The following is a 16,713-nucleotide window of genomic DNA, read 5'->3' on the forward strand; positions in this document are numbered from 1 at the left end:
GGAGTGCTGCCTCCTGACTTGCTCTCCAAGGCTAGCTCAGTATCTTTTCTTAACTGACTCAGGGCCACATGTCCAGGGGTGGACCTGTTCCCAGTGAGGTGAGCCCTCCAGACCAATCACTGGCCACGAAAACGCCCCACAGACTTACCGAAGTTACGGTAGTCTAATGGAGGCATTATCTCAGTTGAGGGTCCTCCTCTCGGGTGACTCTAGCTTAAGTCAAACTAACCAAAAAACAAAACAAAACAAAACAAAACAAAAAAACCCAACTAACTGGGACAGACCTTGTGATATCATGTGTATTCAGAAGGTGCAAAGATAGTTGTATAACTGAAAATCACAAATTAACAAAACACTCTGAAGACTGAAGAAATTCATTTTAAAAAAGAACTGTCTCTGTGTCTTAAATGAGCTAAGAAAAGTAGTTTAAAAAAATCTAGATAGTCTACATATAGTTTTGGAGTTATACCAAGATGTCCTAGTGAGAGGCTTTCTAAAATACACACACACACACACACACACACACACAGTACATGTGTATTCAGGAGAAAAGAGCAATAAATGATTTGTGCTTGCTTGTGCTCTGCTCTCTTTCTCTTTTTATACAGTTCAGGCACCAAAGCCAGGGAGCGGACCCACCCACTTTTAGGCTGGGCTTTCCCACATCAATTAAGGTAATCAAGACAGCCCCCGCCCCAGACTTGCCATAGGCGTGCTGGATGTCGACATCCCTTTTGAAGACTCTGTCCCCTGGTGATTCTAAATTCTGTTAACAATTAAAAGGACCATTACAATGTCTTTCCTCTTAATGTCTTAAGTATTCTTTCTAGTTCTGGGGCTGCATAGTACGCTCTCAATCAGCCTACACTACCCAGTAAAACCCTGAGTAAAATGATAACAAGAAGTGAGTTGGACGGTAGAACCTGTTGTAGTCTCAGCACCCAGGCTCACAGGCACGAGGAGCAAGGGTTCCTGGAGAGCCCATTCTGCAAGCAGCATGGAGAGACTGTTGTTCCTAATGTTTGTGGAGAGTAGAAATGAAAAATCAGAAGGGCAAAAGCTATAAGAAATGGGTCTAAACTCATTAACATACATAAAATCTTTCAGTAGGATAGAATTTAAATTCTACAAAAAGAAGCAGATGTGATCTAATCTACATGGGAAGTAGGAAAAGACAAGATCTCCTGAGTAAATTGGGAGCATGGGGACCTTGGGAGAGGGTTCAAGGGGAGGGGAGAGGCAGGGAGAGGAACAGAAAAAAATGTAGAGCACAATAAAATCAATAAAAAAAAAGAAGCAGATTTATAATTGTAGCTAAGTTTGAGAGCTTTTCTGATGCTAGAATAAGTTTATCTAGCCTTTATCTGTGGGTTTTTTGGTTAACTGTTAATTCTTTCACACAGTAATAATCTAAAGTGAGATCTTGGGCTCCTTTTTGTCTGTCACTGTATTAGGTATCAGCTGATAGGAGCTCTAAGGTAAGAGAGCGTTGTAGTACATGCTGGAGGGTCAGGGATGCAAGTCCAATCTGTCTTATATAGCACGACCTGTTGGGGAGCAAATGAACCAAAAATATAGCAATTCTAAACAGTCTTAATTCTCGCCGAGCCTCACATTGAAAAAGCAGAAAGTGTTCTGTGAACCATTCTGTACTCTCCAAGTGAGTGTGTCCTCTGTGTGCCCACAGCAGTCTTGTCCCAGTAAGGTTTCTGTCTGCGACTCTGCTGAAATCCTCTGGGTGGGCTCTGTCAGTCAAATCTGTGCACACGAAGGCAGTTTGCAGGAGTTGGTACATGTTTCTGCTTTACCATATTATCAGATGCTCAGTTGGAAACATCTCTTCTTCCTTCTGTTTACCTTGCAAAACACAAAGAATTGAGTGTTCCCCTTGGGCTGAGATGGAAGAAGAGATCTGGGATGCTAGAAGAGTTCCTTTAGAGACTGCTGTCAGGATGCTGAAAATGGTTGCTATGGTTACTCATAGCAGCGTGATCTGACCGGTTTGTTGTTTTCATTTATGAGGAAGACCAGATGGGAATACCTGTCTCCAACCCATCCTGCCTTTGACCTTTTCTTTCCAAATATTAAAAAAGAAAATATTGTTAATAAGAAATGCTTAAAATAATTGAGATTAGTAAACTTGGACAAGGAAAATGGGGAATTTCAAGCTATGTGTTAGTTTAATTATAAAAATCATATAGAACATTTTAAATATATAAAATAAAAGGTAAATATTCTTTTCATTCTCCACTTGCTGGGGAAGACTTTTTTAAAAAAAATTTTTTTAATTGTTTTTGTTTTGGCTGTGGGTTTGTTTTTCTCTTCAATATGGAAAGTTTTAGCGTAAATGGAAAGTTTAGGAGGAGTCAAACTGTCTCTGGACGTCTATTGTTTGAGGAAAAGGGAAAGAATGACAGGCTGACTTTGCAGTTTGCTCAGGATCAGAACCCCATCTTCCTCTTCAAAGCCCGACCCTCTGGCTGCTTGTGAACAGGGAGGACAACGTGTGCCCTGGGCAGAGAGGTGGTGCTGGGAGCCGCTCCCATCTGCTCATGAGTTATTCTTCCCTTCCGTTTTTAGAAAGAACAGAGGCAGTTTGTAAAACGTTCATGCTAGGAGAGAAGTCAGCAGCTTGGCTGTATTCATGACTGGTTTTCAGTGCCAGCCATAGGCCCTTTTCTGCTTTTCCCATTCCTCAAGGTGATTAATTGCTATACAAAGAGAGGTAAAGGATGTGCTTAAGACATAGTGGGAGACCTCTAAGTGAATCAGTGCTTTACGTTAATGACTAAAATCCCTTTAAAATAACTGACAGTACAGTCCAGAGCCTGAGGATGTTACTGTATGAGTGGTAAGCTACCCGGAAGCATTAAAATTAAACACAAAGGCCTAGGTGTGCTGCAAAGCTCACGTGACTTCAGTAGAAAGGAATTCTCAGACGGTTTGGTGGTTTGACTGGCGGTGAGCAGTTTCCCAGGGCTGATTGTGCAGAGGCGCTTCTGAAGTAATTGTCCATACAGTTCTGGATCTCATGTGTCTGTAGCAGTCATTTTTCCCTTCAGGATTACAGATAGATCACACTGTATAGGAGAGGATCCAAGGACGGGCAGACTAGTTCTTTGTACGAAAGCATCGTTTGTGAATTACTTGCATTGATTCTAATAGTCTCACAGAGTTCTGTCAGGCAGGCCCCTTACTTTCTTCATTTTATGAATGAGAAAACGGAGTCACGGGTAGGTTAAACACTTAACTAGATTTGGTGAAACCAGTAAATGCAGGCTGAGACCCAGACACTGGTAATTTTGGCCCAGAGCAGGTATATTTAAACTACAGACTAGCAAACTTTTCCCTTAAAAGGCCAGTGGGAAATATTTTATGCTCACATAACTTTCTTCTTTCAGTTATCCAACCCTGCCTATGCAAAGCTGTACACAAATACGAACCCAGTAAAACTTCATTTGTAGGCACATTTCTTTGATAACATAAGCTTCATTTTGCAGTAGGAAGCAAAGTACCCTTGCTTCATTTCTAAATGCAGATTTTCATGCTTCATTAAAGTGGAAAAAGCCTCAGAGACTGCATTTCAAAATTAAAGTTTTGATGTTGTATAGGATTTTCACATGTCGAATAGTTTTTTTTTTTTTCCCTTTGAAAGGCGACTTAGCAAGACAAGCATGGCGATCTGGCTGCAATGCCAGCATTCATGTGACTGAGTGGGATTGTAAATTTGATCTTAGCCTGTTAACTTTGTAGGCATTATAAAAATAAATGTCAGGCTTGATACACCTAATTGTACTAGACTGTACTTATAGTCAGATATTAGGATTAAGTCTAATTCTTTCATGCAATAAATAGACCTGCTTTGAACTAATTCTGGACTTAGCAGGGGTGAATAAGAATAAATCTAGGCTCTTGTGTCTACTTGATAAACCCTAATGTCTTTCTCTTCTTGTGGCTGTTTTGTGTATGTGTGTGTGTTGTTGTTTTGCTTTGCCTCTAAAAATTTATTTTTAGAATTATTATTTCATTTTATGTGTTTGAGTGTTTTGCTTGCTTGTGTGTCTGTGGACCATGTTCATGACTGGACCTTGAGGAAGTCAGATAAGACATTGGATCCGCTGGAACTGAAGTTAGGCACAGGCGTGAGCCACCATATGGGTGCTAGGAATTGAGCGTGGGACCTCTACAAGAGGTAACAAGTGGTCTCAAGCCATTATATAGCTCTCCAGCGCCTCTTTTTTTTTTTTTCATTTCCCCTTCAAATCCTTCCATATGCCTCTCCTTGGTCTCTTTCAAATTTATGACCTTTTTTTCATTAATTGTTGTTTATACATACATATGTATTTATATAGCTATGTATATTCCTAAATGCATAAACACAGCCTGCTTAGTCTGTATGATGTTACTTGGATGTACGTTTTCAGAGATGATCTTTTGCTATTGTATAACTAGTTAGTTGATGTGCTCTTTCCTGGGGAAGACTATTTTGTTCTCAGCAAAGGCTTCATGAGCTCCCGCTCTCCTCCCTGTCTTCTTCTCAACTCTTATTTAGGCAGTCGTGTGGTGAGACTTCACGGCTGTAGCTCCTGACTCTCCTAGGAGACACAGTCTCAAGCAAACTCCCTGCTCCTTTTGCACTGGCGTGTTTCCACTCCTCTTCCTGGATGACCCCTGGTGTAGGAGATACGTTGTAGATGCATCCATCACTTGGGACCAGGTTCCACAACTCCGCATTGCTACTGCTCGTGATTGTCTGTAATAGTTCCCATGTGTTGCAAAGAAAAGTCTCCTTGACAAGGGGTGAGAACTACACTCATCTGACTAGACCCTGAAGATTAGTTAAGTTGTATTTATTTATTGTCTATTGCATATGATAGATCGCTCACATTATTTCATTAAACATTAATAGCAGGTGGTATTCTTTCAGTTTTATAGTTGAAAGGAGCATTCAATTATAAAGCTTATATAGATCATCAGTTATATATGGACAAATGGGAGGTGGAGCCTGGCTTCAAATACAGGTGTGTTTTAGGCTGAGACAAGTGTTCTCTGTTCCTAGACGAAATGCTTGGAATCCTATTCTCAGTGGGTCTCTATATCTCCCTTCTTAAGTGCATGTTTATTTTCGCTTCCTTTAAATTCTCCCTGACTCTAGTTTTTAGAAGATGTTATCATAGTTTACTAGAACTGACTGTCAAGCTTTTTTTTTTTTTTTGAGGGGGTGGTTCTCAAAGATTCTAAAAATAAACAGAATTAGTCAGCAGCGTAGCTAGTGGAAGGTGCAGTGATGTGTCGGAGGAAGAGAGTGGAGAAAGTCAGGTGGAGTAAGCAGCACATTGCTAGAACCCCTGTGCCCAGGAACGTGAGTCACGAGGATCAGGAGAATAGCTCAGCCTACACAGCAGACTCTGTTTCAAAGAAACCAAAGAGTAGATGGAAAAGGGCTGCTGCTGCATTAGTGGCGGAACTCTCAGCCCACATGGGTGAGGCCTCGGGTTCTGTTCCTCGATACTGAATAAAAGGGAAAGAATGGAGGAAAACTTCTGCCTGGTGCCCATTGTATTCTCCAGTTTTGAGAAAATAATTGGCCCATGTGTCCAGGATAAGATTCTGTTTGCATCTTTGGTGTTATTGACCCATAGCTGTTCTAGAGTAGATTTTTGTTTTAAGACAGGGTTTCTCTGGCTATCTTGGAACTCACTTTGTAGACCAGGCTAGCCTCAAATATGTAGAGAGCTGCCTGTCTCTGCCTCCCAAGTGCCGGGATTCAAAGCGTGTGCCCCCACCACCCGGCTAGAATAGACATCTATCAGTATTGTGTATTGTACCTACAGAAGAGAAATGGTGCCAGTATTGTTCGTAGGTATCTGTGAGTGAGGAAGTGAATTAAATCTCTTCATGAGTAACGGTCTAGCCCTGCCTGATGTCATCTCCTTGCAGGCCCCAGGCACCTTTCTGTCCTTCTCCCTAAGGGGAGTGGTCCTTATGATTGTGGTTGCAGCTTCTGTTAGGAAGCAGGTCTACATCAAGCAGGATCTGGGAGGGAAAGCAGATGTCCTTTGGGTGTAGCTACTGTTTGCTAATAATTCCTCATACTTCATCACAGCGGGGTCTGTGTGTGACATAACACTTAACATGCAGTAACAGGGAACATGTTACTAATGCTATCTTAATGCCTTCATCTTGAATATTGCTTGAATTTATCAAGAGCCTGTTTAGGTATCTTTACGAAATACAATTGGGCATATACATAGTCAACTTTAGACACCCCTCAGTGTCGTTTTTAAGGTAGTTCTTTTAGAAAGCACCGAATGCACCTGCTTCTGCACCTCGCTTCTAGAGTATGGCAGTCTCCCTACTGGTTGCTTTAATCGCCTCCTCTCCACTTTGTGAGTGATGGAGTGTTAGCCTAGGGTTATGGCTCTGGCTGCACACACAAAGCCCATTTTCTTTCTCTAAGTCTCTCAGCGCCAGTTTTAAACCATCTCTAGTTCACATTTCAGGGAAGCAAGGTATTTTTTCAAGCCAAAGAGCTGACTTGCTAGTTTTTAAAATTAATTTATAAAAATTTACTTGTGGGTTGGCACACGTGTTTCCCTTTGATGTGCATGGAGGACAGAGGACCATTTGAGGAAGTCCATGCTTGGCTTCCACCATGTCCATCCCCAGGATTGAACTCAAGTCATCACTGAGCCAGCTCACTGGCCCAGCGTGATAGTGTGAAGGCTCGATTGCTAGACCCGTCTAAAATTTATGAACCAAGAACCACTAATCATGTATATCCTTTACCTTTCATTTTTTCATTTGTTTTTTCTTTATTTTGGGTAACTCCTACAATCCTTTTAACTTTTCAGGACTTTCGTTCTGTGTTGACCAGCTTTTAACTTAGTGGGGTTAATGCACTGTTTACCTGTGCCCCCGATTTGTTTTTAACTGACATCACGATAACGAAACTTTCTGCTTTCATCTTTTCTAATTTCCCTGAAACGACCTAGATATTCCAGGTTGTCCTGGAACTCACAGTTCTTCTGCCTCAGCTTCACAAGAGAAGGTTGGAGTGGTAGGGCATTTACCACCGACCCAGCTGATGAAATCATTGCGTCGTGAAATTAAAACGACGTTTGCCACCGGGCGTGTTAACGCATACCTATATCCCAGCACTCCAGAGGTTGAGTCAGGGCCATTGAAGTTAAGGCCAGCCTGGGACTACAGGCTCTGTCTCAAGAGGAAAAGGGAAAAAGAGGGAAGGAGGGGGAAGAAGCAATCGCTGTAGGGAGGAACCGCGGATGACTCCATTTATCTCCATGTAGAGTCAATTGCTGACTGCGGACCTCGTTCAGAGATAACTGTTCCTCTAACTCTGCTATCACCCAACTTTTAGGGTGCCACCCAGACTCCGCACATACTATCCTGTGTGTGGAAAACCTGAAAATGTGACAGGGACATGTGACTCCTAAGAGGTCTGCTGGCGGGTGAAGTGACCAGTAAGCCTACTTTGTAGGCTGAGCCAGGTTTTCATAAAACAGTCAAGAGCACCGCCGAGCTTGTAGGGGAAATTCCAGAGGTACTGCAGGACTTCAAAGGAAACTTGAGAAGAGCGGTTTGGGGCTAGCCTTTGTAGCACAGCAGTAGAGGCCCCCCCACCCCCGCAAAGCGTGGGGTTCATCCCCTGCACCACGAAGAAAAACAAACAAACAAAACCAAACAACAATATGTGAGAAAAGATTTTCACATTTTTGTTGCTGTTGACTTGATCCATGGTTTTCCTCTGACGCTGGAATCCACGATTTTATATGTGGAGTGAAGTAACCGCTTCGTGTTGAAATTATGAAGCTGTTAGTCTTACATAATAATAACTGATAGCTCGTTAAAAATTAAGTTTCCCATGTAATGTTCATCCTTCAAGTCTCTTAATCTCGCATTTCTGCTCATTCTGTGATACACATGAAAGCAGCCCAAGGAAACACACAGTCCGTAGACTAAGCGGAACAGCATCGTGCGCACGTGCGCTTGTTCTCCTCAGCTTTTGTCGGGGTCAAGGGTAGAAGAAAAGGCTGGAGTTCAGATTTACATGCTTGGTTGGTAAGGAGACAGACACATTATCCTGAGCCGCTGTTCTCAGAGTTGGGAGCTGCTCAGTTTCTAGGTGATCACTCTGCTTCTCTGGCTGTCTGCTGTGCTTTCACCCTTCCCTTGTGGAGGTAGCGGTGCAGAACGGTGTTTCTCTGGTTCGACTCAGCAGGTTTATGTTCTTGCGATCTGGAGGAAGCCAGCAAAACAGTTTCTAAAGGAGGACCTGTTGCTATAAAGTTTTATATACAATTTGATGTGCTTTTCCAGCTGAGAGAGAATGTTCTGTCCACATAGAATTTAGCATGGGAAAAATTTAACTCTTAAAAAACTGTATTTACAAGACTGTGGCATTTGGAATTGAGGGACGGTGCCTATCAACAGCAATTGGTTTCTGGCTTGGTTTTCTCTTGACTTTCTAGAACTCTGTCTCTTTTATAAGCAAATCTGATTTGGAGTGGGTGCCTGAGGGAGGTAGAACTGAGTGTGTGTTCTGCTGTTGAAGCTCCCGAGCCCTTACATCACTGTTCCTGTGAACTAGACAGGAAGATGCGGAGGAAACTCTGTCCTGTCCCACCAGCCTGCAGAGCCAGTGTTCGACGTTACTTTCTTCTATGCAAAGCATAGAAGAGTTCCACACTGCAGGATCGGCGTCAGGCCTCAGTCCAGAGCCTGCTCGTTATCAGAAGTCTGAAATCATCAAGGTTGACTTGGAAGCTGTACTTAATTATATGGGTAAACAGCTTAATAACTGTTATCAAAATCAACAAATGAGTGTAGATTCTGGATGCTGTCTTCTCCACGGGCCGCTAAGCCCTTTGTTGCTTTACACTCAGGTTCCTTATTCCCCTTCTGCTCTGGCTGATCCAATGCCTTCTGCTGGTTCCACTTACTCGAGTCATTCCATGTCGGGTCTTCCAGGAGACATTGTTGTTGTTTTCCTCCTCTTACTCCATTCCTTCCTCTCAGTCCCAAAGTCCCCAACTTCATCCTTTCACCATTGAGAACTGTGAAAAAGCAGCCTGGCAGTGGTGGCACACACGTTTAATCCCAGGAGGCAGATCTCTGAGTTCAAGACCAGCCTGGTCTACAGAGTGAGTTCTAGGACAGCCAGGGCTACAGAGAAACCCAGTCTTGAAAAACAAAAACAAACAAAACAGGTGAAAAGTACTTGTGGAGATATTCCATGTCAGGCAGCATGCTGGGATCCAGCAGAAGACACAGCTGTCCCTGTGCTACATGTTAATGAGGAAAACTAGCGATTGTGTTGCTGTTGGCGGGAAATGGTTTAGGGCCCAGAAGAGACCAAGAAACCAATCCATGATGAGGGGGGTAAAGAGAATCTGGGTCGATTTTAGCCAGCAAGCAATCTTTGGAAGTCAGAGTATCCCAGGGTTTTATGTCGGTGGTCTGGATTCATGAAGTTTGGTTTTCACTTTCCGTGGTATTGGGATTGACCAAGGAGCTTGTACATGCCGGAAAAACACCGTGCCGTCCAGCCTTATGCTCAACCCTGTGCGTATTTACAGCTTCTTTCCCTGCTCTTAAATAGTGACTTTCACACTTCATTTGGAGCCTTGTTTGGTTGTCGGTGTTGTTTTCTGTTTTGATTTTAGAGCCCAGATTGACCTCAAACTCATAATCCTCTTGTCTCGGCCTCCTGATGGCAAGCTAGATTGCAGGTGTGTGCCGTCATGTTCTCTCTTGAATTCCTAAAAGCGATGACAATAACTAGCTATCTTCGTATGAAAACGCCTTTTAAATGGTTGCCAGAGAAGCACCTTTCAACTCCAACCAGAATCAAAGCCCAGGGTCCTCATCACTAACCACCTGAAATCCCCATGTCCAGAAAAACCCTCTGATGGGCTATGGAAGAAGTTTCTAGAACAGTTTCTATCACTACCTGGATCCGGATCCTACAGATCGGGGGAGGGAGGGCCTGAGAGCTTTGCATTTTTTAGGAAGTTTCCAGATGATGCCAGTAACTGATCAGAAATGCAACCTGTGCTGAGATGGCAAGGCTAGAGGGTCAAAAGAGTAAGGAATGAAGGTGAAACTGGGCTGGCTGTGAGCTCAGTGAGAGAGCTGTTGCCTAGTATGCACTGAGACCCTTCTCGGGTTCCCAGCACAGCCAATCCTCCCACCTCCACCCCGAACCCCCCCCAAAGGTGAAGATACGTTTTCTTCTAGCTACATGAATAGGCGCTCTGGTCTACATCTTGCTTGCTTTTAATAATTCTTGCCAGTGCAAATCAAACACTAATAACCCAACTGAACTGGCTCTCGGCCCTGCTCCCAGGAACAGCTCATTTTGTCAGTGATCTGACTGGAAAATCCCTGCCTCTCTCCCACCCCAGGATGTGAGTCTCCCGCTTGTCCAGGCCACCTATGATAAAGGTGTGCATCCACCCAGTTGAGTGATAAGAGGCCCTGGCCACTGAGTAATAGGAAGCCAAGTGCTTGGTGGTAGGAGATGTTCCTTTTGGCATTTTGCCTAGATCCAACTGGTTTGTGTAGCCGTTGAACTGCAGGAATGGTTTCTGAAGCCAGTCTGTTATTCTACAGTGTGTCCAGGGCCTGGCAGGAAATTTATCCTTCACTTTGAAGACTCACGTTAGAAATGCTTGTATTTGGAGCTCTGGCAGTTGAGTGACCTGCCTGTGACCTGAGAAAGAGCCACAACAGGAACGGAATGCAAATTTCTCTTCTACTAGAGCGTTCTTCCTGATGTTTTCTTCCGCTCTCTTAGTGGCCTCACCTACTCTACTCGGCACATGCTCTGGTAGACTAGCTGCTGACTGCCACCAGAAAAGCAGTTGGGTGTTTGCTGAGACAGTTTCCCACTGTGCCTGAACTCAGATGGTGGAGTTATACCCAGCCTGCTCTAGATAGGCAGTTCTAAAAGCGTCTTGTTTCTGAGTGTGTACATCCTATGCCGGAATGATTCCCATCTTCTGCCTGGGGAACTTGACTGTGGAATTCCCCTTACAGAATGGATTGAACCAGTGGCTCTGAGCCTCCTGAGATCCGTGTGGACACACGCGAAGCCTCGGTGAGATCAGGCTGTCAAGGAAGAGCTGATAAATGGCCTGGAAGTGCTTTTCCAACTTCAGCTGAGTCATAATCACCTGGAAGGAGGGCTTGTTTAAATGTCCTCATTAGATCACCGGGCTCTGTACCCTCAGGGTTTCTGTAGGAGGCTGGAGCCCAACACCCTCTAGGTCCACTGTCCTGCCTCCATCTTGAACTGTAGGTATAAGTCAGTGATAACTAGGGTGGTGGGCACGTGCTCCTATTACTCCTGTACGGTGATTGGACACTCACTGTCAGGACTTCCCAAGCTTTACAGATTTGGCATTTTGGTGCTGTTTTTAAATATCAAGGCCGAAGTTCTCAACAACGTCTAGTGTGCTCCCTCTAAGTCCTCTTGGTTTGTAGCAGAATCAGTAGAGAGAGAATCAGTCTTCTAAAGCAAGGAAGTGTGGAAACAGAATGGAGGCAACTGGGAAACTTGCTTCCTATTATTACATGTCCTGAATCACAGTCTAACGAGGAGAGCCAAAGCCGGAACTCAAACTTGGAGGCAGGAGCTGATTCAGAGGTCATAAAGCAGTACCGCTTACTGACTTGCCCCTCTTGGCTTGCTCAGCCTCTTTCTCACAGAACCTAGGGCCACTAGCCCAGGGATGGCACCACCCACAATGGCCTTCATTATTATCAGTTGAATTTGTACTAAAGTCGACTGTTAAGCACAGAGTGAATTTGAGTTTATACCAGCTGAGTCGGGCAAAGGCAAGGCAGGGTTTGACTTGCCTGGTGTTTTCCATTCCTCCGAATAGCGCAGTCTCTCCCATGACCAGGATCAGGTAGTTGATGCTGGTGTGTGGAAGGTGACTAACAGGTATCCATCTCTGTTGACGCAGCTCTGCAACATCACAGGAGCGGCACGATGGTCTCCATCTGGGTCTTGGTGACCTGCCCTCTGATGAGGAAGTCATCAATAGTTCTGATGAAGATGACGTCAGCTCCGAGTCCAGCAAAGGAGAGCCAGACCTGCTGGAAGATAAACAGGTATATTTTGGCGATCAATTATTTCTGCTTTTGTTTTTCTTGGCCTGCCTCTGTGCATACTGATAGGAAAACAGCAGTAGCAGCCCTAGTGAGTAGGTCTGGAAATGGTTTACAAGTTTAAGTCTTGTTCCTGCTGTAATGTAGCACCTACAGTGTTACATATCCAACCGTGTGAAATTATTTCACTAATGGCTTTTTATATGTGCTATATGTATATGTATAGAAATGTATGTAGTTATGTCTAGATCATGAATCTCTCTTAGGGCTTGTTTTTTTTTTTTCCTGCCACTAATTCTTATCTTTCTTTGTTGTGGGTTCTTTTTTGTTTGTTTTGCTTTGTTTTATGTGTATGGCTGTTTTGTCTGCATGTATATCTCAGATCCCCCGGAGCTTGAGTTACAGACAGACAGTTGTGGGCTGCCATGTGGGTGCTGAAAATTGAACCTGGTTCTTTGGAAGAACAGCCAGTGTGCTCTTGACCACTGAGCCGACCCTCTGACCTACTGTGTAACCTAGTCTGACATTGGTGCATTCAGAGCAGTACTTCTGCCTCAACCTTCTGAGCACTGAGATTATAGGTATGAACCAGGGCAGTTCTCAAAATTTCCTGAAAGAAGGGAATTATGTACATTTGAGGCTTGAACACATCTTTAAAATTTTTAAAAATAAATTCATTCTGTGTAGGGGGAGCACATTCAAGCGATCATGCTTCTGTGCTTTGGTACGTGTGTGGAAGTCAGGATACAACTTGTGGGAGTCAGTCTTCTCCTACCACGTGCCTTGTGGGTTCAAACCCAGGCTTTGCAGCAAGTGTCTTTAGCTCCCAGGTCACCTCACTGTTCTGATCATGCCTCCTTAAAGAACAGAGGTTGCTGTTTGTAAGTTACTTCCCACGCTGCTGTGGCAACATACCTGACATGAGACAAACTTAATGGAAGAAGGGTTAATCTGGCTCACAGTTCAAGGACAGCCCTTCATGTCCCGGAAGTCGTGGCAGCATGAGCTTGAGGCACAGGGTTCGTGATGCTGGTTCCCAGCTCGCTTTCCCCTGTATTCAGTCCAGGACTCCAGCCCATGGCACGATGCTACTACCCACGGTTAAGGGGGGTCTCCCTATGTCAGTTAAACTAGTGGGGCTCGTCTTACGGTTACTACTGCTGCAATAAAATGCTATGACCAAAAGCAGCTTGGGAAGAAAGGTTTTGTTTGGTTTACATTTCCTGAATCACAGTCTAACGAGGAGAGCCAAGGCAGGAACTCAAACTTGGAGGCAGGAGCTGATTCAGAGGCCATAAAGCAGTACCGCTTACTGACTTGCCCCTCTTGGCTTGCTCAGCCTCTTTCTCACAGAACCTAGGGCCACTAGCCCAGGGATGGCACCACCCACAATGGCCTAGGCCCTCCCCCATCAATCTCTAAATGCCCTACAGGCTTGCCTACTGTAAATCTTATGGAGGCATTTTCCCATTTGAGGTTTCCTCCTTTCAGATGACTCTAGCTTGTGTCAAGCTGATCTAAAGCTAGCCGGCTCAGGGCTAGTCCTTCAGAACGGTGCCCTGAAGCTTGTCTCCTATGTTACTATAGATCCTGTCAAGTGGAAAATACGTGTATCACCTCGCTCACTGTTACTAATAATCATTTTCTTAAAATAATCCAGTGTGTGTTTGTATTATATGTATTCATACTTGTGTGTGTGTGTCTGTGTATGTGTTCGGGAGACATGAAGATTGTCCATATGTTCATAAAGGTTTAAGGATATATAATAGGGAAATTCATTGTACTGTTTTAGTTTATTATAAACATCTATATGCTTCATTTGAAATCACATTTCTTTGAATAAAGATATTATGAAAGGGAAAATTTGCATAACAGCAATGTCCCCATGCTATATTGGAGTGTTACAGGATGGAATTTTGAAGGATCCTCACAATATAGCAAGCCAAGGACGAAACCCTTGTCACCTGAGTCCTTGTCATATTTTACTAATCCATTATGCCTCCCTGCTTAGTATGTGTTGCTCTGTTTAAATCTGCTTTTACCTTTAATGAATGGTACATTGTGGTTATCTAAAATTGAGTCCCGGGGCTGGAAGTTGACTTAGCAGGTTAGAACCCTGTTGCTCATATGGAGATCCTTCGTTCAATTCCCAGCACCCTCATAATGACTCCCAACTGTCAGTAACTCCAGTTCCAAGGTATCTGGCACCTTCTTCTGATCTTGTCATGCTGCGCACATGCATAGATGCAATCAAAAACACATCAACACATAAAATAACGGAATAAGTAAATATAAAAAAATTGGCTGCCAGCTGTGATTTGGGTAACTTGAAGCTAATTACTTAATCTTTTTGGTTTAAAAAATGCCACTTTGGCCGGGTGGTGGTGGCGCACGCCTTTAATCCCAGCACTCGGGAGGCAGAGGCAGGTGGATCTCTGTGAGTTCGAGACCAGCCTGGTCTACAAGAGCTAGTTCGAGGACAGGCTCCAAAAAAAAGAATGCCACTTTGTAAATGAAAACAAAGTATTACTTATAAATGATTTGATATGTGGAAAAAGTTAGACTGTGACCCAGTATGGGGTTCGAGCTCAGTGACTTTGTTGTTTGCTGATGAGACTCAATTTCTGAACCGGATGCACACATTTGTAATTCTAGCAGTTGGGAGGCAGAGGCGAGAGCACTGTCACGAGTTCAGGGCTAACTGTGGTGAAATATTAAGTTCCAGATTAGCATAGATTATAGAGTAAGACACTGTCTCAAAAGCTATCAGACACCCCCGAGATTTATACTTTTTTTTTCCTGTCTCAAAAGCAAACATGCACCCCAGATGCACACAAACCCCACCCCAGGCCCAATAGGAATAAGTCTCAGATCAGGGTGTTGAAAGCAGTTGCTTGGGGGTCTGTACAGCCCCTGGCAGCAGAGTGACTTGGTGCTCTGAAGGGTTTGTTCGGCAGTCACGGAGCTGCTGCTGTGCCCTGCTCACACCTTGCTCCTTTGCAAGCTCATTTTCTGTGCTGCTGCTCCTTGGTACAGATCCTGGAGAAGGTCAAGGATAGCCTTCATGTCGCAGGTAGCCTCAGCGTTTGTTAGACATCAGCGGTGGCTGTGGCCCTGGCTTTTGTGGTATGCCCATCCCAGTGGAGGAGGAAGAGGTTCCCCAACTCATAAACAGGAAGAAGCTCAGAGTGTTTCCAGGCTGCACGGGCACATAGCAGTGATGTGCTGGAGACCGCAGTGGCTACTTTGGACGAAAGCCTCTGAGAAAGTGGTATTTGACTAGAATTTAAATGAGTGCGAAGAGCCAGTGCCTGTGGAGAGCTTGAGAAAGAACATTCAGATAGTATTGTGTGAGAGCCATAATTAAAATCAAGCTCTCCTCGCTTTCTTTTCCTGCTTCATACTGTTGTTTTGGCCTGTTGTGTTTTACTTGAACCTTGTCCGGTTTCTCTCTCTATTGAAGTGGTAACCACAGCGATCTCCACATGACACTGGAGATCATACTGGTGCACAGTGTAAAGGAATGCTCTCACGTGGTCCATGATTCTGTCCAGCATCACGTTCTCTCACTGCCTGTTTGGCTCCTGCATTTTGTGGTCAGTGGAGACTCCTAAGTATAGTGGGTCTTTCTGTCAGACTTCCTTTTGGGATTGCCAGCCCCCAAATAATGACACAGAGCTTGGCCTTTAGCTTAGGCTTGTTCCCAATTAGCTCTTATAACTTAAATTAACCTGTTTATATTAATCTACGTTCTGCCGTGTGGCTCTCTACCTCTTCTCCATTCTGTATGTCTGACTCCCTCTGCTTCTGACTGGTGTCTCTTGCATGCCTAGATTCTAACACTGAGTTCTCTGCCTGGAAGTCCTGCCTAACCTCTCCTGCCTAGCTATTGGCTGTTATGCCTGTTATTAAACCAATCACAAGGACACATCTTCACACAGTGTTCAGTAGCCCTCACCACCTAAGGTGGGGATTTGAATTCAGGTCCTTGTACTTGTGTGGCAAGCCCTTTGCGACCTGAGGCATCTCTTTAGCTCCCTGGAAGTTCTTCAGGTTTTAGTTTATTGTTCTTTTCAGGTCTTAATAAACATTTGTTTTAAAGAAATGTGTTGGGCTGGGCGGTGGTGGCGCACGCCCTTAATCCCAGCACTTGGGAGGCAGAGGCAGGCGGATCTCTGTGAGTTCGAGACCAGCCTGGTCTACAAGAGCTAGTTCCAGGACAGGCTCCAAAACCACAGAGAAACCCTGTCTCGAAAAACCAAAAAAATAAAATAAAGAAATGTGTTGGGCATAGTGGCTCATGCCCATTTGGCATTTGGAAGGAAAGACAGTAGGATTCCTGCAAATTTGAGGCCGTTTTGTTCAACATAGTAAATTCCAAGCCAACCAAGGCAATTTAGTGAGACTTAGTTTCAAGAAAGAAACAAAAAATAAAATAAAATAAAATTTTAAAGGAAGTGTATTCATTTTGTTTCTTTATGGTTAGAACATTCAGTCTGTAGCTTCTCTGAATATTTGTTTCTCTGTTCTTTTTCAAATCTTTTGAAAATAGCTCGTGATTATTCCCCTGCAAAG

At 44.0% G+C, this 16,713-nt stretch overlaps 1 protein-coding gene across 1 annotated transcript in view; it reads left to right on the forward strand.

The window, feature by feature from the left end:
• Window positions 1-16,713, forward strand: part of Fgd6 (FYVE, RhoGEF and PH domain containing 6) — a 105,096-nt gene that overhangs the window by 27,252 nt on the left and 61,131 nt on the right. Inside the window, exon 3 of the mRNA XM_057758169.1 lies at window positions 11,994-12,141. Coding sequence (XP_057614152.1) covers window positions 11,994-12,141 — 148 coding nt within the window. The remainder of the gene's footprint in view (window positions 1-11,993; window positions 12,142-16,713) is intronic.

This window comes from Chionomys nivalis, chromosome 25, assembly GCF_950005125.1.
Source record: "Chionomys nivalis chromosome 25, mChiNiv1.1, whole genome shotgun sequence".
Lineage (NCBI taxonomy): Eukaryota > Metazoa > Chordata > Mammalia > Rodentia > Cricetidae > Chionomys > Chionomys nivalis.